The sequence below is a fragment of the Procambarus clarkii genome, chromosome 44 (assembly GCF_040958095.1).
Source record: "Procambarus clarkii isolate CNS0578487 chromosome 44, FALCON_Pclarkii_2.0, whole genome shotgun sequence".
Classification (NCBI taxonomy): domain Eukaryota; kingdom Metazoa; phylum Arthropoda; class Malacostraca; order Decapoda; family Cambaridae; genus Procambarus; species Procambarus clarkii.
The window spans coordinates 24,543,454-24,570,351 of record NC_091193.1 but is presented as its reverse complement, the minus strand read 5'-3'; the positions used below and the strand labels follow the sequence as shown (position 1 = coordinate 24,570,351).

The window sequence follows — 26,898 nt, the reverse complement described above, 5'->3', positions numbered from 1 at the left end:
GGTAGTCACTGAGCGCGAGACAATAATAAACTGAGGGGCGGCGGGGCGGAGGGGCGACGATCGCCGAACCACCGCGCGCTAGGTCGGCCTGTACGCGTATCAACAAACTCGCGTCCCGAAGTAACTCTCGCCTTCTGAGACAAATTTTTGGAGTAAATACACCTCGCCTTCCGAAAACCTCGCATACAGGGACAATCGCATTCCGAGGTACCACTGTACTGTATTTGATAAGTCATCGAGATGTAAGTCTCGTCCTCACCAGATACTCAGACCTTACCAAAGTACTCAGGAGAATGCAAAAGACATGGTGTAAATTTTTACATAAAATACACAAATGCATAGGTGTGGGTTTTTATCATGTATTATTTATTATTATTTCTGGGGGGAGCCCCTTCGCCTCCCCAGAGCTATTACAGGCTCATATGGATATATTAGACTTTGGCATCAATATGAATGGAGTTCTATTCCTACCGGGGACCCCGAGCCAGAACCTGGCCCCTTCAGAGAGGCACAAGGAGCAATGGCCTATAGTTTTGGCCTATAGTTAGAATGTTTTCAGAATTTTAATCCTTGGATGATAATAATTAAACATTATTAACTTACCTACTAATTCTATCCCATTCGATCTATAGCAATCCCCCCCCCCCAAAAAAAAAAGCAAAACATACGTAACTGTTAACAAATCCACAAGGGCCGTGATGAGGGTTCGAGTGGATTTGTTCATTTGATATATTACTCTATTGTGATTTCTGTTTGTATACATAACTGTATTTACAAACCTTATGCTAGGAGAGACGATGGGTCATGACAGCAGTAGCAGACCGAGCGATAAGGCCCCAAAATTTAGATACTACTCGCACTGGCCACCAGCATACCTCCACTACAGATAATGCACGAGTCCAGTGTTGCAGGTAGTCTGTACTGTGTGTTCAGGAAAATACTCGCTAAGAATGTAGTCAAAATATATTTAACAAATCTGATTTTAACCTAACTAACTTCCAACTTCCCACCTCTGTATGTTAGAGGTGGGACATACCTCATATCTCAGCGGTATGTCACAGACCAGAGGGTAGCAGTCTTACGATTATAGGCCCTCAATGTTTCATCATACACCACTCACCACACTGTCAATATTATCATCATTAACAGTTGTATTAAGTACCAGTATGACTTGAAAAGCTGTCAATAGCTTGGCTTTAATTTACAAATAAATAACAAGGACAAGAACATCTGAAAGAAAATCATAAGAAATCCTATTTGTTTACAGAAAGATGGCAAATTACTAATACACAAGCTAACTATAACTAGGGAGATTTCTGTTGTTTTTCAGCACTCAAAACATGGAATTGTTCTAGTTACTGATGGTGATAGGCAATTCAAATCCAACAACAATTTAAAAAAACACTTCAGAGATTGACTCACACACCCCTATTATCATCTAGTTACCATACCCTGTAAGGTGTATGGATATTATCTAGTTCCCATACCCCACAAGGTGTATAGATGTTATTTAGTTCCCATACCCTGCAAGGTAAGGCTGCCCTATGGATATTATCTAGTTCCCATACCCTGCAAGGTGTATGGATATTATCTAGTTCCCATACCCTGCAAGGTGTATGAATATTATCTAGTTCCCATACCCCGCAAGGTGTATGAATATTATCTAGCTCCCATACCCCGCAAGGTATATGGATATTATCTAGCTCCCATACCCCATAAGGTGTATGGATATTATCTAGTTCCCATATTCCACAAGGTGTATGGATATTATCTAGTTCCCATACTCCGCAAGGTGTATGGATATTATCTAGTTCCCATATCCCATAAGGTGTATGGATATTATCCAGCTCCCATACCCCATAAGGTGTATGGATATTATCTAGTTCCCATATTCCACAAGGTGTATGGATATTATCTAGTTCCCATACCCCGCAAGGTGTATGGATATTATCTAGTTCCCAAACCCGCAAGGTGTATGGCTATTATCTAGTTCCCATACCCCGCAAGGTGTATGGATATTATCTCGTTCCTATACCCCGCAAGGTGTATGGATATTATTTAATTCCCATACCCTGCAAGGTACAGTATTTAGTTTCTATACCCCACAAGGTGGATGGATATTGTCTAGCTCCCATACCCTGCAAGGTGTATGGATATTATCTAGCTCCGATACCCCGCAAGGTGTATGGATATTATCTAGTTCCCATACCCTACAAGGTGTACAGATATTATCTAGTTCCCATACCCTGCAAGGTGTATTGATATTATCTAGCTCCCATACCTCACAAGGTGTATGGATATTATCTAGTTCTCATACCCCTTAACATGTATGGATATCCCCTATTAAGAATCCCTGTTGTATACAGCATTAACACTAACGCACTCCGTTGCCGACATCTGTCGTTATGTATTTTTCTCAAGTCATCTCGGTTGCCTCCGGCTTGCGTCACTCATTAAACTATTTGTTAAAAATTTAAATTTTATCCGATCAATCTAGGAGTGGTTTTAAAATGAACGCCTTTAGATTGCGCACAATTTGATACCAAAATAAAAGACGTGATGCAAAAATTGATGTCAGAACACTGGAAAGATATAAATAATTTTGAGGCAATGAATGTCCAAAAGTGTCCAAAAGTTAAAATATTTGTTAAAATTCCATTTATTGTTCTATTATTGTGGGACTTGTTTTAAAATATGCACCTTTATATTGTGAACAATTTGATACCAAAATGAAGGACGTGACATGAAAATTGATGTCAGAAAGATAATAAATGTTAGAGATAAATACTTTTGTGGTCCAAATTTGAAAATATTTGCTAAAATTCCATTTATAGTTCTATTACTATGGGACTAGTTTTAAAATATGTGCCTTTATATTGCGAACAATTTGATACCAAAATGAGAAATGTAACACGAAAATTGGTGTCAGAACACTGGATATATATAAATAATTGTGTGGTGATGAGTGTCCAACAGTTACAATATTTGTTAAAATTCCATTTATTGTTCTATTATTATGGGGCTAGTTTTAAAATACGCGCCTTTATTTTGCGAACAATTTGAAAGCAAAATGAAACATGTAACATGAAAATTTATGTTATCAAACTGAACGAGTATATACATTAGTCTGCAGGTGTGTCAATTGGTGCTCATTTATGGGTAACTTGGCCGACTTTAGGCTTTGCTGTGGGGAGTCATGCCGGGCTTTTAGACCTTATATGCATATACCCCTGTAGAGAATTCTATTGCAAACACAATGATACCAAAATGAACAACATAGCACGAGAAATAAGGTGAGAAAACTGAAACGAGTACACACACTTTACTGATTTTGCACACTCATGGGTAACTTTGTCAACTTTAGGCTTTACTGTGGGGAGTTACGGCGGACTTTTGGACCTTATATGCATATACCCCTGTAGGGAATTCTATTGCGAACACAATGATACCAAAACAAACAACGTAGCACGAGAATTAAGATAAGAAAACTGAAACGAATATACACTTTTCGGTGTCGCCGCACGCTCGCCGCACTAAACGGCACATGACGACATTTCTGTGGCGCGCCCACACGGAGTGCGATAGTGTTAACAAAATTTTACAACAATATATTAATAGAAACATTTTCATTTGTATTGTAATACAGTGGTACCTCGCATAACGAATTTAATCCGTTCCATGTTCGTCATGTGAAACGGACGTCATACAAAACGAGTGTTCCCCATGTAACCAGTGTGATGCACTGTGTTTATTGTGAAATTCCCCCAGTGTGCATGACATCAAATGTTCCCCAAAATATAATTTTTCTTTGCAAAATGATAAATTACCGTCCCTGAACATGTCTATGTAAAAATAATTACCAAATTCCACTTACTTTGGCTGTGAGGGCGTGGACAAGGTGCGCTGTGACGTCATCAGGGCCTGGTCGCCTGTGTGTGAAGCACCCAGACACGGTCGCGCAGGCCATTCAAACACCGCGTGTTGCCACAAATATATTTTCAAATATTTTTTCTATGCATTTCCAATGCGGTTTTATTTGTTTCTTTTATCGTATATGATGCATATTTGTGACCTTTACAATATGTACACAGTAGAATGTTCATAATTTTCCATGAAACTGTGATACATGTGTCAGTAATGTGTCCACAATAAATGTTTATTGTCACAATATTACGTGGTAAAAATTCACTAAAATTACAATATGTACAGTTTCACATACTATTTACACAGTAACACACTGTATTACACACTCAGTACTTTGGAGGTGCGTAATAGTCAACGAAGTAGTCCATGGTACACAGCGCGACTTTGCTCTCCTTGCACCAGCTACAGATAGATTTTCGTTTCCTGTTTCATCGTTCTGTGTGCTTGCAAATAACGCACTCACGTGCACCCTTGGCTTTAGTACTTGTAGGTGGTATGTAGCCAAGCTTGTAAAGCATAAGGTAGTATTGAAACGATTATAGGAAAAGCTCAATTTGCAAGGCAGTCTTGAAAAGATCGCTTTGTAAGATCCCACACAGGAAGAGATTCAGCTAGCCTCAAGGAGTGTCCATCAGTCAGGAAGAGATTCAGCTAGCCTCAAAGAATGTCCATCAGTCAGGAAGAGATTCAGGTATTCTTGAAAATATCAATGAACACCACCACCATGGAAGCCGCTAACACTGTTCATCTATGCTACTTGTATCAGATGCATCATCACTGAACACAGAAAATGATTCATCTATGTATCATCTATATAAATTCGAGATGGCAAGGGTGGGGCTCAGAGCTACAACTGGATACGCTCGCGGTAGCATCCTCATAGGTGCTGTATCACTGGCATCCGACCGTTGTGTTAAGCCCTTATTGCGCCTAGCTTCACCAATGTTATGACCCTTATGTTCTTCAAACAATAGGGTCTGAATTGCACCGACTGAGCGCAGTCTTTCAACACCGTGTGGGACAGGTGTTCGAGAGCCAGAGGCACGTGTGCTACAAATGGTTGCTCACGCACTACTAACCCAGCCAGCAGCCCTTGTCTTTCATATTCGTTATAGCAAAAGGTTCGTTCAGTGTTTGTTGGGTAGGCTGCTCCATTATGACAATCTTTCTTTGTTTCAAATGTGTTCCATTTGTTTTGCATTTGTCACTTACGTCTCAATAATGGAGCAGCCTACCCGACAAACACTGAACGAACCTTTATGGCATTTGTCCATTTTTCAAATTGTTTCAACAGTTTTTATTTTTCGCTTTTTTTTTTTTTTTTTTTTTTTTTTTAAGAAACATGGAGCAGCCGACCTGTAGACCACCGAACGAACCTTTTTGACATTTGTACTGGTTTTCGAAATTCTTCATTTTTTTTATTATTTACGTTTTTTGAATGTAAGAAACATGGAGCAGCCTACCTGCCGACCACCGAACGAACCTTTTGCTATAAGACAAATGAAAAATAAATATTGAACACATTTGAAGAAAGGAAAATGTCATAATGGTTTATTCAGTGTATGTAAGGTAGGCTTCTCCATTATTGAGACGTAAATGACAAATACAAAACAAATGGAACACATTTGAAACAAAAAGATTGTTATAATGGAGCAGCCTACCTGCCGAACACCGAACGAACCTTTTTGACATTTGTTGTACAGAGCACCACTTGGTTTCCGAACTTTAGTTATCCGAAACTTCCAGTTTCCTGATTGGGGTTGGGGAGTCATGCTACCCGAACAAAGTTCGGGTAGGAAGGGGTCCGCCAAGCGTCACGCCGGCTTGTGGTGGTGGGTGGGCGATGGTCCAGTTTGCCCACTGTGACTTCACAGATTCACGGCCTATTATTCCGATTATTTTGAATTGCCATAAGGCTGGAATGTTCATTCTGTGCTTTTGTTTTACATATCTGCACAATCAAGAAACATCTGTGCACTATGTTGGCTCCAAATGCACGCATTGCGTCAGTGATGGCTGACTGGTGGGTGGATGGACGATGGAGTTTAGGTGGGAGGCAGTATGAATGAGGGGGGGGGGGAGAATCAGTGAGAGAGGGGGAGAGAGATGCTAGGAGGGAGGGGGAGGTAGGGAGAGATGTTAGGAGGTAGGGAGAGATGCTAAGAGGGAGGGGGAGGTAGGGAGAGATGCTAGGAGGTAGGCAGGAAGGGCTGAAAGTATTAGTGAGAATTAGGGAGGGAAAGGCAGGCTGGCAGGCACAGGCAGGCAGGCACAGGCAGGCAGACAGGCAGGCAGGCAGGCAGGCTAGCTTGCAGGCAGGGAGTGAGTGGTAGTCACGCGGTTGAACCGCGTGACCTTGAGAGATGGGATGTAGGGGGGCGGGTGGTTTGTTGGTGGTGGGGGTGAGACCGGCTCATTCCCGAAGATAAGCCTAACACACACTACCCGTTAGCATGATGGCAGGGAGGGAGGCAGGCTGGCTGGAAAGGAAGCAGGCTGGCAGGCTGGGAAGGAGGCAGGCTGGCAGGCTGGGAAGGAGGCAGGCAGGCAGGCTGGGAAGGAGGCAGGCTGGGAAGGAGGCAGGCTGGGAAGGAGGCAGGCTGGCAGGCAGGGAAGGAGGCAGGCTGGCAGGCTGGGAAGGAGGCAGGCTGGCAGGCAGGGAAGGAGGCAGGCTGGCAGGCTGGGAAGGAGGCAGGCTGGCAGGCAGGGAAGGAGGCAGGCTGGCAGGCTGGGAAGGAGGCAGGCTGGGAAGGAAGCAGGCTGGCAGGCTGGGAAGGAGGCAGGCAGGCAGGCTGGGAAGGAGGCAGGCAGGCAGGCTGGGAAGGAGGCAGGCAGGCAGGCTGGGAAGGAAGCAGGCTGGCAGGCTGGGAAGGAAGCAGGCTGGGAAGGAGGCAGGCTGGGAAGGAAGCAGGCTGGCAGGCTGGGAAGGAGGCAGGCTGGGAAGGAAGCAGGCTGGCAGGCTGGGAAGGAGGCAGGCTGGGAAGGAAGCAGGCTGGCAGGCTGGGAAGGAGGCAGGCAGGCTGGGAAGGAGGCAGGCTGGGAAGGAGGCAGGCTGGGAAGGAAGCAGGCTGGCAGGCTGGGAAGGAGGCAGGCTGGGAAGGAGGCAGGCTGGGAAGGAAGCAGGCTGGCAGGCTGGGAAGGAGGCAGGCTGGGAAGGAGGCAGGCAGGCAGGCTGGGAAGGAGGCAGGCAGGCAGGCTGGGAAGGAGGCAGGCAGGCAGGCTGGGAAGGAGGCAGGCAGGCAGGCTGGGAAGGAGGCAGGCTGGGAAGGAGGCAGGCTGGGAAGGAAGCAGGCTGGCAGGCTGGGAAGGAGGCAGGCTGGGAAGGAGGCAGGCTGGGAAGGAGGCAGGCAGGCAGGCAGGAAGCGATATATGGGTGTTGAAGTGAGCCGTGAACCACGTGACCTTTGAGAGAGTGTGTGTGTGTGTGTGTATGGGTTTGGGGTGGGGGGTGGGGGTGGTGTGTCGGTGGTGGGGGGAGAGGGGGAGGTGTGTCGGTGGTGGGGGGAGAGGGGGAGGTGTGTCGGTGGTGGGGGAGGGACCGGCTGACTCCGTAAGCCTAACCACACTCCACAGACCTGTGACCCGGCCAGATTTGTTTCTTAAATGTACAGTACATCATCGTATATTTTAGGCAGGATGTTCCTGCAGGCTGGCAGGAAACATCCAGAGGATGTTTGCCAGACGTCTTAATAATCAGTTAGGAACAATTAAGGACTTTTATAAAGCGGATCAGGACTTCACTTATTGATGAGTACAAACAAAACACGGTCGCATTTACGCCATGAACCTGACGATTTTTTCCCCTAGAGTTTTTTTCATAAATTTTTTGGAAAAATTTCTTTTTACATTTCTAGTTTATTTTTTCCCCTCTATTTCTCGTATACGAACTTACATGTTAACCGACGGGTCTCGTCCCCAACGGGTTCGGAAACCAAGTGGTGCTCTGTATATCAGACATTTCATTTCTTTTTTCCTACAAAAACGTCAATGCTTTGCAACATCTCAGCAGTCACCCTTTTATATCCCAGCATCATTAGCATCTTTAAACAAGAACAACATAATTTATGTGCATCGTCGGAGGCGTCTAAGAATGTGCAAGAAGCAGCGCGACCCCACCATGTGGTGTTGACGTTACTCAAACCAGCGTTCGTCATACGGGACGATTTGACGCCGATCGGGCCGTTCGTTACCCAAAATATTCGTCTTTTCGGGCAATCGTTATGCGAGGTACCACTGTATATATAATATTTTATATATATATATATATATGTATATATAATATTTTATATATATATATATATATATATATATATATATATATATATATATATATATATATATATATATATATATATATATATATATATATATATATACATATATACACACATATATACACACATATATACACACATATATACACACATATATACACATATATACACATATATACACACACACACAAACTGGAAAAGGTGCAAAGACATGCTACGAAGTGGCTCCCAGAACTGAAGGGCAAGAGCTACGAGGAGAGGTTGGAAGCATTAAACATGCCAAAACTAGAAGACAGAAGAAAAAGAGGTGATATGATCACTACATACAAAATAGTAAAAGGAATTGATAAAATCGACAGGGAAGATTTCCTGAGACTTGGAACTTCAAAAACAAGAGGTCATAGATTTAAACTAGCTAAACACAGATGCCGAAGAAATATAAGAAAATTCACCTTCGCAAACAGAGTGGTAGACGGTTGGAACAAGTTAAGTGAGAAGGCGGTGGAGACCAAGACCGTCAGTACATTAGTTTCAAAGCGTTATATGACAAAGAGTGCTGGGAAGACGGGACACCACGAGCGTAGCTCTCATCCTGTAACTACACTTAGGTAATTACACTTAGGTAATTACACACACACACCTTAGAAATCTTAGAATGACCTTAGGTGACCTTAGAAATTTTTTTAATGAGTATAATTGGACAGACTTGATGCTAGGCAAGGAAGTGAATGAGATGTATGTCAAGTTTTGTGAAATATATGATAAAGGCACAAAAAAATTTATACCAAAACAGAGATGCAGAACTAGGAAACAGGATTGGTTCAATAGAAATTGCGAGAGGGCTAGAGACCAAAAGACACAAAAATGGAATCAATACAGGAAGAGGCCGAACCCCCAAACATACCAGCGATACAAAGATGCGAGAAACAACTACACGGCAGTGAGGAGAGAGGCAGAAAGAAATTTTGAAAAAGGGATTGCAGACAAATGTAAAACAGAACCAGGTCTATTCTATAAATTCATAAACAACAAATTGCATGTAAAGGATAATATTCAGAGGTTGAAAATGGGAAATAGATTCACGGAAGATGAAAAGGAAATGTGTGAAACACTAAACGAAAAGTTCCAAAGTGTGTTTGTACAAAATGAAATCTTCAGAGAACCAGACACAATAAGAATTCCAGAGAACAACATAGAGCGGATAGAGGTGTCTAGAGATGAAGTGGAAAATATGCTAAAGGAGCTCAGTAAGAACAAAGCAGCTGGCCCAGATGGCGTTTCACCAGGGGTTCTGAGAGAATGTGCATCTGAGCTCAGCTTTCCACTTCACCTGATCTTTCAGGCATCCCTGTGTACAGGAATCGTAGCAGACGTGTGGAAACAGGCTAACATAGTTCCAATCTACAAAAGTGGCAGCAGGGAAGACCCCCTCAAATATAGACCTGTATCATTGACAAGTGTAATAGTGAAAAATATTGGAAAAACTAATCAAAACTAAATGGGTAGAACACCTAGAGAGAAATGATATAATATCAGACAGACAGTATGGTTTTCGATCCCGTTTCGATCAGTATGGTTTTTCGGTGGTGTCCCGTCTTCCCAGCACTCTTTGTCATATAACGCTTTGAAACTACTGACGGTCTTGGCCTCCACCACCTTCTCACCTAACTTGTTCCAACCGTCTACCACTCTGTTTGCGAAGGTGAATTTTCTTATATTTCTTCGGCATCTGTGTTTAGCTAGTTTAAATCTATGACCTATTGTTCTTGAAGTTCCAGGTCTCAGGAAATCTTCCCTATCGATTATATCAATTCCTGTTACTATTTTGTACGTAGTGATCATATCACTTCTTTTTCTTCTGTCTTCTAGTTTTGGCATATTTAATGCCTCTAACCTCTCCTCGTAGCTCTTGCCCATCAGTTCTGGGAGCCACTTAGTAGCATGTCTTTGCACCTTTTTCAGTTTGTTAATGTGCTTCTTAAGATATGGGCACCACACAACCGCTGCATATTCTAGCTTTGGCCTAACAAAAGTTGTGAACAATTTCTTTAGTATATCACCATCCATGTATTTAAAAGCAATTCTGAAGTTAGAAAGCATGGCATAGGCTCCTTGCACAATATTCTTTATGTGGTTCTCAGGTGATAGTTTTCTATATTTTTTTTTTTTTTTTTTTTGAGATATATACAAGAGTTGTTACATTCTTGTACAGCCACTAGTACGCGTAGCGTTTCGGGCAGAAATCTAGAACCAACCCTAGATCTCTTTCTTTATCAGAATTCTTTAAAGATTTCTCACATAATATATAGGTTGTGGGGGTCTATGTTCTCCTATTCCACATTTCATAACATGGGATTTATTAACATTAAATTCCATTTGCCAAGTGTTACTCCATATACTAATTTTGTCCAGGTCATCCTGAAGGGCATGACAATCTTCTAAGTTTGTTATCCTTACTATTATCTTAGCATCATCAGCAAACATGTTTATATAATTCTGTATACCAACTGGTAGATCATTTATGTAGACAATAAACATCACTGGTGCAAGAACTGAACCCTGTGGTACTCCACTTGTGACATTTCTCCAGTCCGATACATTGCCTCTGATTACTGCCCTCATTTTTCTATCAGTCAGAAAATTTTTCATCCATGTTAGAAGCTTACCTGTCACCCCTCCAATATTTTCCAGTTTCAAGAACAACCTCTTATGTGGAACTCTGTCGAAAGCCTTTTTTAGGTCCAGATAGATGCAGTCAACCCAACCATCTCTTTCCTGTAATATCTCTGTGGCTCGATCATAGAAACTGAGTAAATTCGATACACAGGATCTTCCAGATCGAAAACCATACTGTCTGTCTGATATTATATCATTTCTCTCCAGGTGTTCTACCCATTTAGTTTTGATTAGTATTTCCAATACTTTCACTACTACACTTGTCAGTGATACAGGTCTATAATTGAGGGGGTCTTCCCTGCTGCCACTTTTGTAGATTGGAACTATGTTAGCCTGTTTCCACACGTTTGCTATGATTCCTATACACAGAGATGCCTGAAAGATCTGGTGAAGTGGAATGCTGAGCTCGGATACACATTCTCTCAGAACCCATGGTGAAACTCCATCTGGGCCAACTGCTTTGTTCTTACTGAGCTCCTTAAGCATATTTTCCACTTCATCTCTAGACACCTCTATCAGCTCTATGTTGTTCTCTGGAATTCTTATTGTCTGGTTCTCTGAAGATTTCATTTTGTACAAACACACTTTGGAACTTTTCATTTAACCCTTAAAGTGCGCATCACTTCATATGAAGTGTAAATCGTTTTACCAGTCAACTGCGCTTCACTTCATATGAAGTGTATGGGTACCGCGCACGATTTGAATGGCCCGCGGTGTAGCTGGGGGTCCCATACGCTGCCCAGGGGCTCTAGTAAACAGCGGCCATTTTGAAAAAAAATCCAGCTCACGCTCCGATGGCATGGGAGGCCTCAGTTTAGCGAGAGTCACCATGGCGAGCGCACGGTCAAACGCCTCACGAGCACGCATCACTCGGTCCCTCACCCCAGAGCAAATAGCCCACGAATTATTCTCTGAAGGTGAAGAAAGTGTGTTTGACGATTCAGACAACGATGAGGATTATACACAGTTGTCGGGAGATAGTAGCAGCAGCAGTGAAAGTGAGAATGACCGCCATGCCATGGCGAGGCCTATACGCTCTCCCATGCCTCCTCGCCCATTTTCTACCCCAATTCTACCACGACCTCACAGTTCCTGTGGATATTTTCTGTTTGAGGGTGACGAGTCAGAGGGAGGTGACTCCTTTTCTGGGTTTAGTGACTCAGATCAAAGTTTTATTCAGCCTGTGGCTGGTACCAGTGGTGTAACTGGGCGAGAAATTGTCGCGTCAGCAGCATCTCGCCCAGCCAAGCGCCACCGCATGGCACCACATGAGGCACCAAGACCCTCGTGTTCACGTGCACCCACCTCACGTGCACGTAGCCGCCGTGCTTCTCGCAGACGGTATTCAGCTCCTGGTCGCCGGTATGCATCGCTTCCTCGCCGTCTTTCCTCTGCATCTCGCAGGACGCCTGGTGTACTTGAGTGGAGTGATGGTGACGATTTTATTCCTAATATTCCTCACTTTGACGATAAAGATGTAGGGATTACAAACCTTTTCCCTAATCAAGGTGAGGACATGGCTGAGATGGAATATTTTACAGCATTCTATGATGAACCACTCATGGAATACATTGTACACCAAACGAACCTGCATGCTGCTTACCTGATTGAGAGGGAAATCACAGAATTTTCACGACTGCAGCGTTGGAAAAATACCACAGTGGCGGAAATGTATGTGTTTTTGGCACTCTGTTTGTTGATGAAGCACTGTCACAAACATGCAATAAATGACTATTGGAGCAAGGACAAGACAATACCAACACCTTTATTCGGGAAATATATGTCACGAGACAGGTTTCAGATACTCCTCAGGTGTCTACATTTTGGAAGTGTTCAGGACCGAACACCTGATGATAGACTGTGGCGAGTGAGGCACTACATGAACGATGTTATTGGAAAATTCAGAGATTTTTACGTACCAGCACAGAAGCTGGTGGTTGATGAATCTCTCATACTTTTCAAGGGACGTGTTCCATTCAAACAGTACATTCCCTCAAAACGAAACCGATTTGGCCTGAAATTTTTTGTTCTTTGTGATTGTGAGACAGGATACGTGTTACACATGATTCTGTACTCGGCTAGTGATGTAGACATTCCCGGTAACGACGAACATGGATTCTCGGGGAGTGTAGTGAAGACCATCATGGCTCCGTGGATGAACAAGGGACACATTTTATACACAGATAATTACTATACAAGTCCCTTGCTAGCTCGGTTCTTGCTAGAAAATAGAACCGGATTGGTTGGTACAGTAAAGCCACAACGAAGGGAAATGCCTGTGTTTGACAACGACATTGCAGTTGGTGAGTGTCAGAGAAGGAAAAGTGATAACATTCTGTCAGTTCGGTGGAAAGACAAAAGAGAGGTGAACTTGTTGACAACAATTCATGATGGAACAATGGTGAACAGTGGGAAAGTGAGCCATAAAACAAACGCACCACTATATAAGCCAGACTGTGTTTTAGACTATAATATCAACATGCGGTTGATTGATAAATCAGACATGATGATTGGCACTGCAGAGTGTGTGCGGAAGACATGTAGGTGGACGAAAAAAGTGTTCTTCCATCTTGTGGACATGAGCATGCTGAACTGTTTCAACATGTACCTTGTGAGAACTGGACGTAAGCCCACTTTCCGTGACTTTGTATTTGATGCTGCAATACAGTTATTAGGAAAGTTTGCAAAAGATGTCCCAGGTATTCAGCGGCCCATCATAAACCCACTGTTGCAGCATGCTGGTACTCCACGCCTCGCTCACACTGAAGGCTTCCTAGCACACAAACTTAAGTATTTGCCACCTGGTGTGAAGCGTGCAATAGCCCAACGTGATTGCTTGGTGTGTAAAACAACGACACGTAGAGACAAGAAACGGAAGCTTGTGCAAACATGGTGTGAAACGTGTGGTATCCCATTATGTGCTGTCGACTGCTTCAATGACTACCACAGTCTAGAAATCTTCTAAGTGTGCTTCAAAGTGTGTATAGCGTGTGCGAGTGTGTAAATATGTAAACATATAAGCAGAACATATAATATAATAGACTGTAATGACATATTATATTGCCGTAATTGAAAACATTTGTGTGCGCCTGTGTATACTCAAATATGCAACAATTATTGATACAAAATATGTTCAAACAGTATTTGAAACACAATTAGTGAAAAAAAATTAGATAAAATGCGCTTAGACATTCTAAATAAATAGCGCGAAAATATATTTGTGGCAACTCTGGCTGTTTGAGGACCGCGCGCAACATCTCCCGGGCGTGTACTGCATGAGCGACCATGCAGATTGTGACGTCATCGCAGAGCTTCTCGGCTCTATTGCAACAAAAGTAAGTACAATAGAATTTTTTTTTTATTTTTCCCGTGATCAGTGAACAGAACTTAACAGATTAGCAAAAAAAAAAAATTTTTTTTTTTTTCAAAATGACATGCGCCTGTGTGGATAGCAGGATATTAGACCCCGAGCATGTTAAGGGTTAATGTTTCACACATTTCCTTTTCATTTTCTGTGAATCTGTTTCCCATTTTCAACCTCTGGATATTATCCTTTACCTGCAATTTGTTGTTTATGAATTTGTTGAATAGGCCAGGTTCTGTTTTACATTTATCCGCTATCCCTTTTTCAAAATTTCTTTCTGCCTTTCTCCTTATTGCCGTATAGTTGTTTCTCGCATCTTTGTATCGCTGTTATGTTTGGGGGTTTGGCTTCTTCCTATACTGATTCCATTTTTGTGTCTTTTGGTCTCTGGCCCTCTCACAATTTCTGTTGAACCAATCCTGTTTTCTGGCCCCTGCATCTCTGTTTTGGTATGAATGTGTGTCTTCCTCGTATATTTTTAAAAATTTGGCATACATTTCATTTACTTCCCTGCCTAGCAACAAGTCTGTCCAATTACACTCATTAAAAAAATTTTGAAGTTCCCCATAGTGACCTCTCCTTAAATCGAGTTTATCAACTGTTTCAATGTCCCCATTTTCTTCTAGATGATATCTTAAAGCATAATCAATGTCTAACAGGACGTTATCACTCTTTCCCAAGGGAGGAAGGTACTGGATATCAAATATCTCTTCTTCTTTCCTGGTGAATACTAGATCTAGTACTGATGGTACATCTCCTTCCCTCATTCTTGTGGCCTGCTTTATGTGTTGATACAAGAATGTCTCCAGAATGAGGTTCACAAATCTGCATGTCCAAAAGTCCTCTGTTCTTGCTTCATAGGCCTCCCAGTCTATTGCTTTAAAGTTGAAGTCCCTTAATATCAACATTCGTGATTTATCTTTACCTGCTTGTACAATAATATCTCTCACAACCACTATGAGGCCCTCTTGTTTGTCATCCAGTTCTTCCTTTGTCCATGTGTTGCTTGCTGGTGGGCTGTGGGCATTTAAAATTATCAGCTTATCATCCTGATTCCAGATCTGCAATGCCATTATGCCAATATCTCGAGGGTTTTCAAATATTAACTCTCTTACCTTCAGGTGTTTTTTCACCAGTACAGCCACTCCTCCTCCCTTCCTAGTTTTCCTGTCACGTCTCCAAACTGAATAGCCTCTTGGGAATACGACTTCATTTATTATATTTCCTCAAGTTTCATCTCTGATAATGCGACAATATCTGGGACCCTAAGCTGGATTATATCTTGCAACTCCAAAGTTTTTGACCTCACTCCATCTATGTTGGTATATACAATTTTCAGGAACATATTCCCTTTTCCTTTGCTCTTTACTCCCACTTCCACTACTGATCTTGTTGCTTTGTTTTTATGTACCATTTCACAAGCTTTCCACTCCCTGTCACTTTGTAGAAAAAAGAATTTGTCTTCTTCATTTCTATCCCCATTTAGACGTTTTGCCTCAATTAGGTTCATTTTCAGCTTTTCTCTGTCTTCCTTGGAGAGGTCTTGTCTTATTGACCAATGTTTGCCAACCTCATCACTCTACAATTTCTGGGCATTTCTAAGCACTTCCATCATGTTTTTCACTCCATTAAATGCCACCCTTAAGGGGCGGTTCTTGTCTTTCTCATATTTTCCTATTCTTCTAAAATCACTGACATTTTCCTTTGAGCCTTCTCCTAAACCTACCATTTTCTTTACGATTTTCATCTCTTCTGCTGCTTCGTCCACCCTAGATGAAATTTCCTTCTCTAGATGACACAACCTCCCTCACCAAAATGGCTCCTCCCAGCATACTCCTTTTATTTCACTAATATACACACATTATATATAAATATCTACATTTAGGTTCACCATAGCGAACCACTACGCTGGTATGGTGAGTGCAGACAATAACAGGTGGTCACACAGAGTCAGCAGACGACGTTTCCTCCCTCCCTCAGCATTACTCATCCCACCATACTATGCACAGCACTAATTATCACGAACAATCCTGTTATTATCAGAATCCTGGTCTTTTTTTTATCAGTCAGGGGTCTTCTGTAATACTATCATTGCTAAATAATACCAGTTACATATTTATTTTTACAATTTTAGGCGATACTGAGGTCACAAGCTGAACAGCAGTGCTGTTAGCTCATGCTGCATGCGCTAGCCTTGTTGGCTTACTCAGTACTGAGGCTCTCACACCCAGGAATGTTGCCCACGATTTTTTTTTAAGAATGGCGTCTGTTTACAAGAGCCCTGAAGAAGCTGATGTGAACCCCGTGTAGCCACGAGACTTTTAAATCTTACTCGATACTCCAACACATCAATAGCTGTGGTGCGCAATTCCACTGTACCGCACAGTGTATTTGTGGTACAGTGCATTAGTGACACAAGGACAGTCTCAGAGGGTTCCCCATTGTGCAATATCAGTACAATATGTCATTCAACCTGCTGTGCATGATACTGTCAAATGAACATCAGGAATCATAGCTCACTTTGACATTCCCTAAAGTATCTCAAAAATAGAAGGGACTTGTAAAGTACATGGCACACTATTGTGGTACTTCAAGCAAACAGGAATAAAACACTAATTATACTGATGAAAAGAAGGCTAATTCTTTGTTTTACTGTAGTGTTTTTTTTTTATGAAAAATAAATCCCTTTCTACATTCTGTAACAAACACTGTTAACAAGTTGTTATGATATAATAATATTTGACAAATATTCCAGTGCACTTGATAAAACTGTATATAAATAAATAAATAAACATACACGAAAGAAAAACACACAAGCAAGAATATAAAAGGATATATGAGAGTCCATGGTGGGTGACCCCCATTGATGTATCTGACGTAGGAAAAGCCATCCTTTGGTTTGCCTTTTATATTGTAGTAGTAAGGTAGAAAAGTGTGTCGCCTGAAAGAGAAAATAAATTATCACCACTACCACCCTCACTTTTGTGGGTTATAGATGCAATTGACTGGTATTTGTGGAAATTATTATAGAAAAAATCAAGCTTTGAACATATTGAAATGCCATTTCCTGGGTGAGTCCTGAAAACTCCCCAAAGATACACCAGGCTAATATGTATGTATTAGACTGTGGCATCAGTTAATTCGATTGGAGTTCTAGCCTACCAGGGGACCATGAGCCAGAATCTGGTCCCCTCAGAGAGGCACGAGGAGCAATGGCCCATTGAACCCCCCCCCCCCCATGTGGTTGGAAGCATTCTGTCTGCCATCTACCAGGTTAGGCACCCAGAAAGGTTGAAGTCTCAAAACAAACTCCACCTGGTTAAAACTGCTATAAGGAAACTGAACTATCAAGCAGTACTCCACAATCTGAAAATAAGTAAACAAGCATGACGGCACCACCGTCACTGCGCCACTGTTTGCTGGATGTGGCAACAAGAAACTTTCTAAGTCAACACGTCAAGGGACCGACAAGAACGAGGGGAGGGGATGAACCAGCCTTGCTTGATCTGATATTTACCCTAAATGAGTCGGATATAAGGGAAGTTAAGTTGGAAGCCCCCTTGGGAATGAGTGATCATAGTGTATTGAGCTTTGAGTACCTGGTTGAGCTAGGAATTATCACCCCCAAAAAAGAACTGGGAAACAAAGGGCTGGCGTACCGAAAGGAAAACTATGAGGAGATGAATAAATTCCTATGGGATATACATTGGGACACAGAACTCAGAACCAAGTCCGTACAAGACATGATGGACTATGTCACCCAAAAATGTCAGGAGGCTGTAAGCAGGTTTGTCCCAGCCCAACAGGAAAAAACAGAGAAGCAAAGGAAGAATCCGTGGTTTAATAGGGAATGTATGAAAGCAAAGGAGCTGAACAAAAGGGCATGGAGGAACTTTCGTAATAACAGAACACCAGAAAGTAGAGAGAAATACCAGAGAACCAGGAATGAGTATGTTAGTGTGAGAAGAGCAGCTGAGAAAAGGTATGAAAATGATATAGCTAATAAAGCCAAGACCGAACCAAAGCTACTACACAGTCACATCAGGAGGAAGACAACAGTGAAGGAACAGGTGATGAAACTTAGGGTGGGCGAGGACAGGTACACAGAGAATGACAAAGAGGTGTGTGAAGAACTCAACAAAAGGTTCCAGGAGGTCTTTACAATAGAACAGGGAGAAGTCACGGCGCTAGGAGAGGTGGCAGCAAACCAGGTGACCTTGGAAAGGTTCGAAATTACAAGAGATGAGGTCAAGAAGCACCTATTGGAGCTGGATGTGAGAAAAGCTGTTGGGCCGGATGGAATCTCACCATGGGTATTGAAAGAGTGTGCAGGAGCACTTTGCTTGCCACTCTCCATAGTGTATAGTAGGTCACTGGAAATGGGAGACCTACCGGAAGTATGGAAGACTGCTAATGTAGTACCAATATTTAAAAAGGGTGACAGACAAGAGGCACTGAACTACAGGCCAGTGTCCTTAACTTGTATACCATGCAAGGTGATGGAAAAGATTGTGAGAAAAAACCTAGTAACACATCTGGAGAGAAGAGACTTCGTGACAACCCATCAACATGGGTTCAGGGAGGGTAAATCTTGCCTTACAGGCTTGATAGAATTCTATGATCAGGTGACAAAGATTAAGCAAGAAAGAGAAGGATGGGCGGACTGCATTTTTTTGGACTGTCAGAAAGCCTTTGACACAGTACCCCATAAAAGGTTGATGCATAAGCTGGAGAAACAGGCAGGAGTAACTGGTAGGGCGCTCCAGTGGATAAGGGAGTACCTAAGCAATAGGAAGCAGAGAGTTATAGTGAGGGGTGAGACCTCAGAATGGCGTGAAGTCACCAGTGGAGTCCCACAGGGCTCTGTGCTTGGACCTATCCTGTTTCTGATATACGTAAATGATCTCCCAGAGGGTATAGACTCATTCCTCTCAATGTTTGCTGACGACGCTAAAATCATGAGAAGGATTAAGACAGAGGAGGACAGCTTGAGGCTTCAAGAAGACCTGGACAAGCTGCAGGAATGGTCGAACAAATGGATGTTAGAGTTTAACCCAAGCAAATGTAATGTAATGAAGATAGGGGTAGGAAGCAGGAGACCAGATACAAGGTATCACTTGGGAGATGAAATACTTCAAGAGTCAGAGAGAGAGAAAGACCTGGGGGTTGATATCATGCCAGACCTGTCCCCTGAAGCTCATATCAAGAGGATAACTTCAGCAGCATATGCTAGGTTGGCTAACATAAGAACGGCCTTTAGAAACTTGTGTAAGGAATCTTTCAGAACTTTATATACCACATATGTCAGACCAATCCTGGAGTATGCGGCTCCAGCATGGAGTCCATATCTAGTCAAGCATAAGACTAAACTGGAAAAGGTTCAAAGGTTTGCCACCAGACTAGTACCCGAGCTGAGAGGTATGAGCTACGAGGAGAGACTACGGGAATTGAACCTCACTTCGTTGGAAGACAGAAGAGTTAGAGGGGACATGATCACCACATTCAAGATTCTCAAGGGAATCGACAGGGTTGATAAAGACAGGCTATTTAACACAAGGGGCACACGCACTAGGGGACACAGGTGGAAACTGAGTGCCCAAATGAGCCACAGAGATATTAGAAAGAACTTTTTTAGTGTCAGAGTGGTTGACAAATGGAATGCATTAGGAAGTGATGTGGTGGAGGCTGACTCTATACACAGTTTCAAGTGTAGATATGATAGAGCCCAATAGGCTCAGGAACCTGTACACCTGTTGATTGACGGTTGAGAGGCGGGACCAAAGAGCCAGAGCTCAACCCCCGCAAGCACAACTAGGTGAGTACAACTAGGTGAGTACTGTCTGCGCAGCTCCCCCCTTCCCTGGGAAGGAGAAGGGGAAGCCCCAGACCCCTTGTACTGGCAATCCAATCTCCCCATTCAGAGGCTAAATATCAAAACACTAAAACCACCAACTGGAGGAAGGGAGGGTTGCCGGGGAGCCTCTGGGACTAACCCAGAAAATGGCATTTCATTACATTCAACTCTGGTTTTCTGTGGAGAGCCCCTCTGACTCTGCAGAGTTACCTAACCACAGAAAAGAAAAAGAGGGACTCACCCGGGAGGAGGCCGCCACTCGCATATCAATGCGAAGTCAAGACAACTGACTGCAACCTGCGACTTAACACGACACATGCCTGACTAGGGCCAGGAACATTAACGAGGTAACGGGCGGCCAAGACCCTGTTTGACCTCCAAAATCCTCGCGCCTGATTGTCAGCCCAGAACATATTACCAAAAACAGCACCTAAAGCAGCAAATTTACGAACATCATGGGCACGAGGATAAATCGCAGGCTGGCTGGACTAAATAACCCTGCGGACGACCTGGAAGATCCGAACCCTGGAACAGGGGAGAAGGTAAACCGGGTCAACTCAAAGCGCATCCCCAGTCACAGAGACCATGGCGCTCAAATAACAGTGAAGAGCCACAACCGAACACAACACATGATGCACCCCAGATGATCTAACCAAGCATCAACCACCCAAGGACCCCTTCCAGAAAGCCTCCACCTCGTTCTTCGCCTGAAAAGAAGGAGATGGTTGCAATCGAACAAACCTACCACAAGGACCAAAAGAGCAAAAACCCCTGCGCCTGAGGATAGTATGATGCTCCCCAACCCGACCCCCCAGAGGCCAATGCTAACAAGAAAAAAAGCCTTGTCAAAACAATCCCGAACCAAAGGGGCCACCACAAGCCTAGGAGAAGAGAGAAAAAGAGAGCACCCGGTCCAATGACCAGGATGGCTCAGGCGGTGCATGAGCAGGCTGGAGATGAAACAATACTAGAGACAGCTTGCAAAAAGGGCTGAAGTGAAATCCACCCTGAATGTAAGCAGGAGAGGCTCTGCCAGCGTCGCACTATATGAGGCAACAGTATTCAGCATAAGATGATGACCCTGAAACAACCAAGAGAAAAAGTACAAGACAAAAAGGACCGCCAGGAGATTTCATACTGCTGCCGAGATGAAACCAAGTCAGACCCCGAAGCCTTAAATGTCTCCGTCGCCGAACCGGAAGGGGCAGCCCCGAGACCGCCCGAGTCTCATCACCCCCGAGACCCTACCCCGACTCTGAACTCCTCAGACGTTTGGGAGCCAGCAGCAGGGGAGGATGGGGAGCAGGACAAACCACAGCAGGGAAAGGACAAAGGGGTGCAGACGAAACCAAAGTCAAAGCGACTAACGCTCTCAAGTCTGGGTCCCTATAACCAAAGCAGGGCAGCCACAGGCCATCCTGAAAGGTAACAACCTAGTGCATTGCAGCAACTGAAACCGTGCATGCAACGCCAATGCTGCCTGCACCCCTAATATCAGAATCGGTGGACTGGGTGAATTGGAGAACAAGCAAGGAACACCACTCGCAGGACTCCGGGTCGAAGGTATCACCGACCCAACAGGCAGCATGATGGAGGCAAGACCGGTGAATGTCACTCTGAGACATGGGAACAGAGCAACCTTCAAACTCGCACAAGGCAAAATGGGACCCAGAGGACGCATCCATTGGACCAATGGGCCGCAATGAGCCGAGGTTTTCCAGGACCCTTAGGCTAACTGGTAAGGGAAGCCCAAGCAAGATACTGCTAACCAGTTGGCCCAAACTACCAACAGAACAAATAAAAGCTGAACTCCTGCGACATGAACATCATGGGGGGACCTAGCAGGGAGCCACCAGAATAACAACGGGTAGACAATAAACAAGGTGGGGAAGACCCCACCCCCCCAGGCAACAAACAAAAAGAAAAAGTACAAAAAGTACAATGTCTAAAAAGTACCCCACAAAAATACAATGTCTCCAAGAGGAGCAGAAATGGCCGCTGTGTAATAGGTGACAAGCTGCACAGTACAGTACCTTACACAACTACCAGCAACAATACTACCTCCTACCCAAGGTCAAACAATGGAAATTAAAACCAGCTAACCCCAAGAACAGGCAATCACCAAGCAGCAAAAGATCCCTACAAAGGTAGTTCCTGAATGACTTGTGGAAGGCAACCCCCAAGTCGCAAGGACGGCACTTACAGGGCACCTAGAGAAGTTGGCCCTAGGGAGCAGGTCGGCCGAGCGGACAGCACACTGGACTTGTGATCCTGTGGTCCCGGGTTCGATCCCGGGCGCCGGCGAGAAACAATGGGCAGAGTTTCTTTCACTCTATGCCCCAGTTACCTAGCAGTAAAATAGGTACCTGGGTGTTAGTCAGCTGCCACGGGCTGCTTCCTGGGGTGGAGGCCTGGTTGAGGACCGGGCCGCGGGGACACTAAAGCCCCGAAATCATCTCAAGATAACCTCAAGATGTCTCGCACACCACCACACAGCAGAACAACACTGCAAAGGTACAGCACTGCTCAGAGACAGGAGCCAGAGTTGAACGACTGCCATGCAACAAATCAGCCTCAGAACAGGGAGGTCAGATGGCTGGCACGAGGGGTCTGGGGCTACCCCTTCTCCCCTCCCGTGGAGAGGGGAGCTGCTCAAAGGTGCGGCACTGGTAGTGATGTCATGCTTGTTTGCTTGTTTTCAGATTGTGGAGTCCTGGTTGATAGTTCGGTTTTTGGTGGCAATTTTAACGAGGTGGAGTTTGTTTTGAGAAGCTTACCTTTCTGGGTGCCTAACCCAGTAGATGGCAGACATAGAATGCTTCCAATCGCATGGGGGTTTCTATAGGTCATTGCTCCTTGTGCCTCTCTGAGGGGGCCAGGTTCTAGCTCATGGTCCCCGGTAGGCTAGAACTAAAATCGAATTGACTGATGTCACGGTCTAATACATATCAGCCTGGTATAGTTCTGGGGAGCCAGAGGAGCTTTCCACAGAAAAACCCAAGTTGAATGTAATATAATGCCATTTTCTGGGTTGAGCCCCAGAGGCTCCCTGCAGCTATCTGACTGATATCCGCCTATTAGTCTAAAGAGTCAGTTATTGGAGTATGTATGCAAGCATCAATAACCCACAGACCCCTCCAGAAGCCTGCCATCTCTGTCTTCAGCAGAAAAGGGGGAGGTAGCTGCAATGAACAAAATGCCCTCCCAGGGCCAAAGGAGTAGAAATCTCTGTGCCAGAAAAGAGCATGAAGCTCCCCAACCCAACTCCCAGAGGACAAAACCAACAAAAACAACACCTTCCTGAAGCAATCCTGAATCGAAGAGGCCACAACAAACCGAGGAGAAGAGGGAAAAGAGAGCACCTGATCCAAAGACCAGGATGGCTCAGGCATCGCATGAACACGCCGGAGGTGAAAAAAAATGCACGGCAGAGCTTGCAGATAGGAGCAGAAGTGACATCCACCCCGAACGCAAGATGAAGCGGCTCTGCCAGAGCGGCACAATAAGAAGCGATAGTATCCGGCATAAGACGCCGGTCCAGAAAACCAGTGTTGAATGTAATGAAACGCCATTTTCTGGGCGAGTCCCGGAGGCTCCCCGGAGTTTACTAGGCTGATATGCTAATGTCAGACTTTGGCATCAGTCATGTGTATGGAGTTCTTATGGACCTACCGGGGACCATGAGCCAGAACCTGGCCCCCTCTAGAAAGGCAAGGAGAGCAATGGCTTATAGAAACCCCCCGTGTAATTGGAAGCATTCTATGTCTGCCATCGACCGGGTTAGGCACCCAGAAAGGTAGGCGTCTCAAAACAAACCCCTATTCTGGTGAAAATTGCAACCAAAAGCCGAACGAGTGGATAGAACTCCCCAAACAAAAATGAGCAAACCAGTATGACGTCATCTGTCGTTGCGCCGCTGTCTGCGCAGCCCAGACCTACCGCGCTGGCAATCCACACCCCAGTTCTGAGGCTGGATGTCAAAACATGCAAAAAAAATGCTGACCGGAGGGAGGGAGGGATGCTGGTTAGCCTCCAGGACTCACCCAGAAAATGGCGTTTCATTACATTCAACGCTGGTTTTCTGGGGGGAGCCCCTATGGCTCCTCGGAGTTAACTACCCACAGAGGAAAAGACTAGGGACTTACCCGGGAGACGGTTGCTGCTCACTCCTCAACCCGAAGTTGAGACAACTGGCTGCATCCGCCGACCCAAAGCGACACAGGCCCGACCGGGCCCAGGAACGTTTACAAGGTAAGGAGCAGCCAGGACCCTGTTCGACCGCCAAAATCCCCATGCCCGAATGTCAGCCTAGGACATACTGTCAAAGACGGCGGCAAGAGCCATGAACTTGCGGACGTCATGGGCACGGGGATAGACCGCAGGCTGGCTAGCTTTAACCCTCAAACCGCGCATATCATATATAAATGATATCAGTGACAAAACCGAAACCGCGCACATCATTTATATATGATTTCGTGTCTAGCGCTATAATTTAAACTCCCCGCCTGGGATAGGGGCAGCTATAGTACAGCCATGACCGATAGTTGCCAGATGCCACCTAGAAAAAAAATCCAGGCCAACATTCTTGGGTGTTACAGCGTCAGTATTGAGCAAGCCACCAAGGCTGGCGCACGCAGCACGAGCTCACAGCACCGCTGTTCAGCTTCTGACCACAGCATCGCCTACAAATACCATAATATATATGATACTGCTATTATTTAGCAGTGATAGTATTACTGAAGCCCCCTGACTGTGATAAAACTGACCAGGATTCTGATAATAGCAGGATTGTGGTGATATTTAGCGCTGTGCTCCATGGAGGGAGGAGTAAGGTTGTGGGAGGGAGGGTTGTGGCGTTGTCTTCTGACTGTGTGTGGCCACCATTTATTGACTGCACTCACCATACCAGCTTAGTGGTTCGATATGGTGAACACAAATGCAGATACTTATATATAACGTGTGTATAGTGTTAGATAACAGCGAGAGGAGTAGGTTGGGAGCCGCCATTTTGGTGAGGGAAGAGCATCGTCTGCACGTCTTGGCATGGTGTTTACTGATGGCCACTATGGTCTTTGGGCACCATACCAGCTTATTTGTACAGGTACAGTGAATAAAACAGGTAGATACTTATATATAATATGTGTATATAGCGTAATAACACCACAAACAATATTGTTGGAGGACAAATATTAGTGCGTCTGGCCTTGAGGGCGGCCGCCGATCAGCTGACTGTGTGAGTAGCTACGTCTTTGTGGCCTTTACTCACCATACAAGCTTAGATGTACAGTTATGGTGAACAAAACATGTAAATACGTATATATAACGTCTGTGTATAGTGAATAAATACAGAAAGAGTATTGTGGGGGGTGAATGAGGGTGAGTGAGGTGGTGTTGAGGGAGTGAGTGGCTCGCTGGTGTGTGGCGGTCACTCCTCGTTGCTTTTTGACTCACAAGACCAACTTAGTAGTTCGTTATGGTGTACAAAACATGCAAATACTTATATATAACCTGTGTATATAGTGTAACAACAGCAAAACTATTTGTTTATTGTTTTATGAACATAATAATTGAATCACTAATATGCACACCATAATTTTGAGTACAGCGATGGTTCACACATTTTATAATATAAATATACCACAATTCACTGTATGGAATAATATTACTGCAAAAAAATAAGAAAAAATCAATCAGAGACATTGAAATAATTAGGTAATAATATATTTGTGGCAACTGCCGTCTGACAGCTCGGGCGGAGTAGACCTCATCTGGCGAAGGCTCTGCCAACGCCCCTTTTTTGCCACACTTCCCTACCCTATTGCGGCTAAAATATGCCACCTACGATTTTTTTTTTATTTTTTCCGTGATCAGGGAACAAAAATGAACACTTCTATAAGACGAAAGAATTTTTTTGAATTTTTTTTTTGTTGCGCCTGTGGGTGTGAATTCCATTTGGGCCCCTAGCGGTTTGAGGGTTAATAACCCTGCGGACGACCTAGGAGACCCGCACCCTCAAACTGGGAAGAAGGGAAACCAGATCAACCCAAAGCACATCCACGGACATGGAAGCTGTGTCGCATAAATAACGGCGGAGAGCCGCAACCGGACACAAAACATGATGCACCCCCGGCCGAACCAACCAAGCATTAACAACCCAGGGACCCCTCCAGAATGCAGCAGTCTCATTCTTCGCAAGAAAAGAAGGAGAAGGTGGCAGACGAACAAACCGATCACCCCACCCAAAGGAGCAGAAACCTCTGCGCCGGAGGAGAGCATGATGCTCACCCACCTGACCCCCAGAGGCCAAAGCTAACAGGAAAATAGCCTTCAAAAAACAATCCGGAACCGAAGGAGGCGAGCACTTTGTCCAGTGACCAGGATGGCTCAGGCGGTGCATGAGCAGGCCGGAGGTGAAACAATGCCAGAGATAGCATGCGAAACGGTGCAGACGTGACATCAATACCAAAAGCAAGCTGAAGCGGCTCCACCACCATTGCACGCTACGAGGCGACAGTGTTAGGCATAAGAAGACGGTCCTGGAACAACCAAGAGAGAAAGGACAACACCACCCTAACAGAAAGCGAAGTACAACAACAAAGACGTAAGGAGAACCAGAAGGACCGCCAGGAAACTTCATACTGCCGCTGAGACAAAGCCCGCAGGTGAGACACTAATAAGGAACTCACCTGATCACCATAGAGATGATGATAAACTCGAGTCAAAATACCATACGCGAAGACTCGAGGAGTAGATAGAACCATCCACGTTACGTACCGGTCCGATCTGCTGGAAGAGGCAGAGCAGCG

The 26,898-nt window shown here is 44.4% G+C and overlaps 1 protein-coding gene across 3 annotated transcripts in view; it reads right to left on the bottom strand.

Annotated features, from left to right (window-relative positions):
* Positions 1-26,898, bottom strand: part of Naa60 (N-alpha-acetyltransferase 60) — a 103,623-nt gene that overhangs the window by 11,153 nt on the left and 65,572 nt on the right. The window contains exons 5-6 of one of the 3 annotated variants that reach the window (XR_011222038.1): positions 17,053-17,179; positions 780-921 (exon numbers count right to left, since the gene is read on the bottom strand). Coding sequence is in view for 2 of the 3 variants with exons in the window: in XM_045725933.2 (XP_045581889.1) it covers positions 786-918; positions 17,075-17,179 (238 nt within the window). In the remaining variant the exon portion in view is untranslated. The remainder of the gene's footprint in view (positions 1-779; positions 922-17,052; positions 17,180-26,898) is intronic. The other 2 variants (XM_045725933.2, XM_069300846.1) reach the window with 2 other exon arrangements.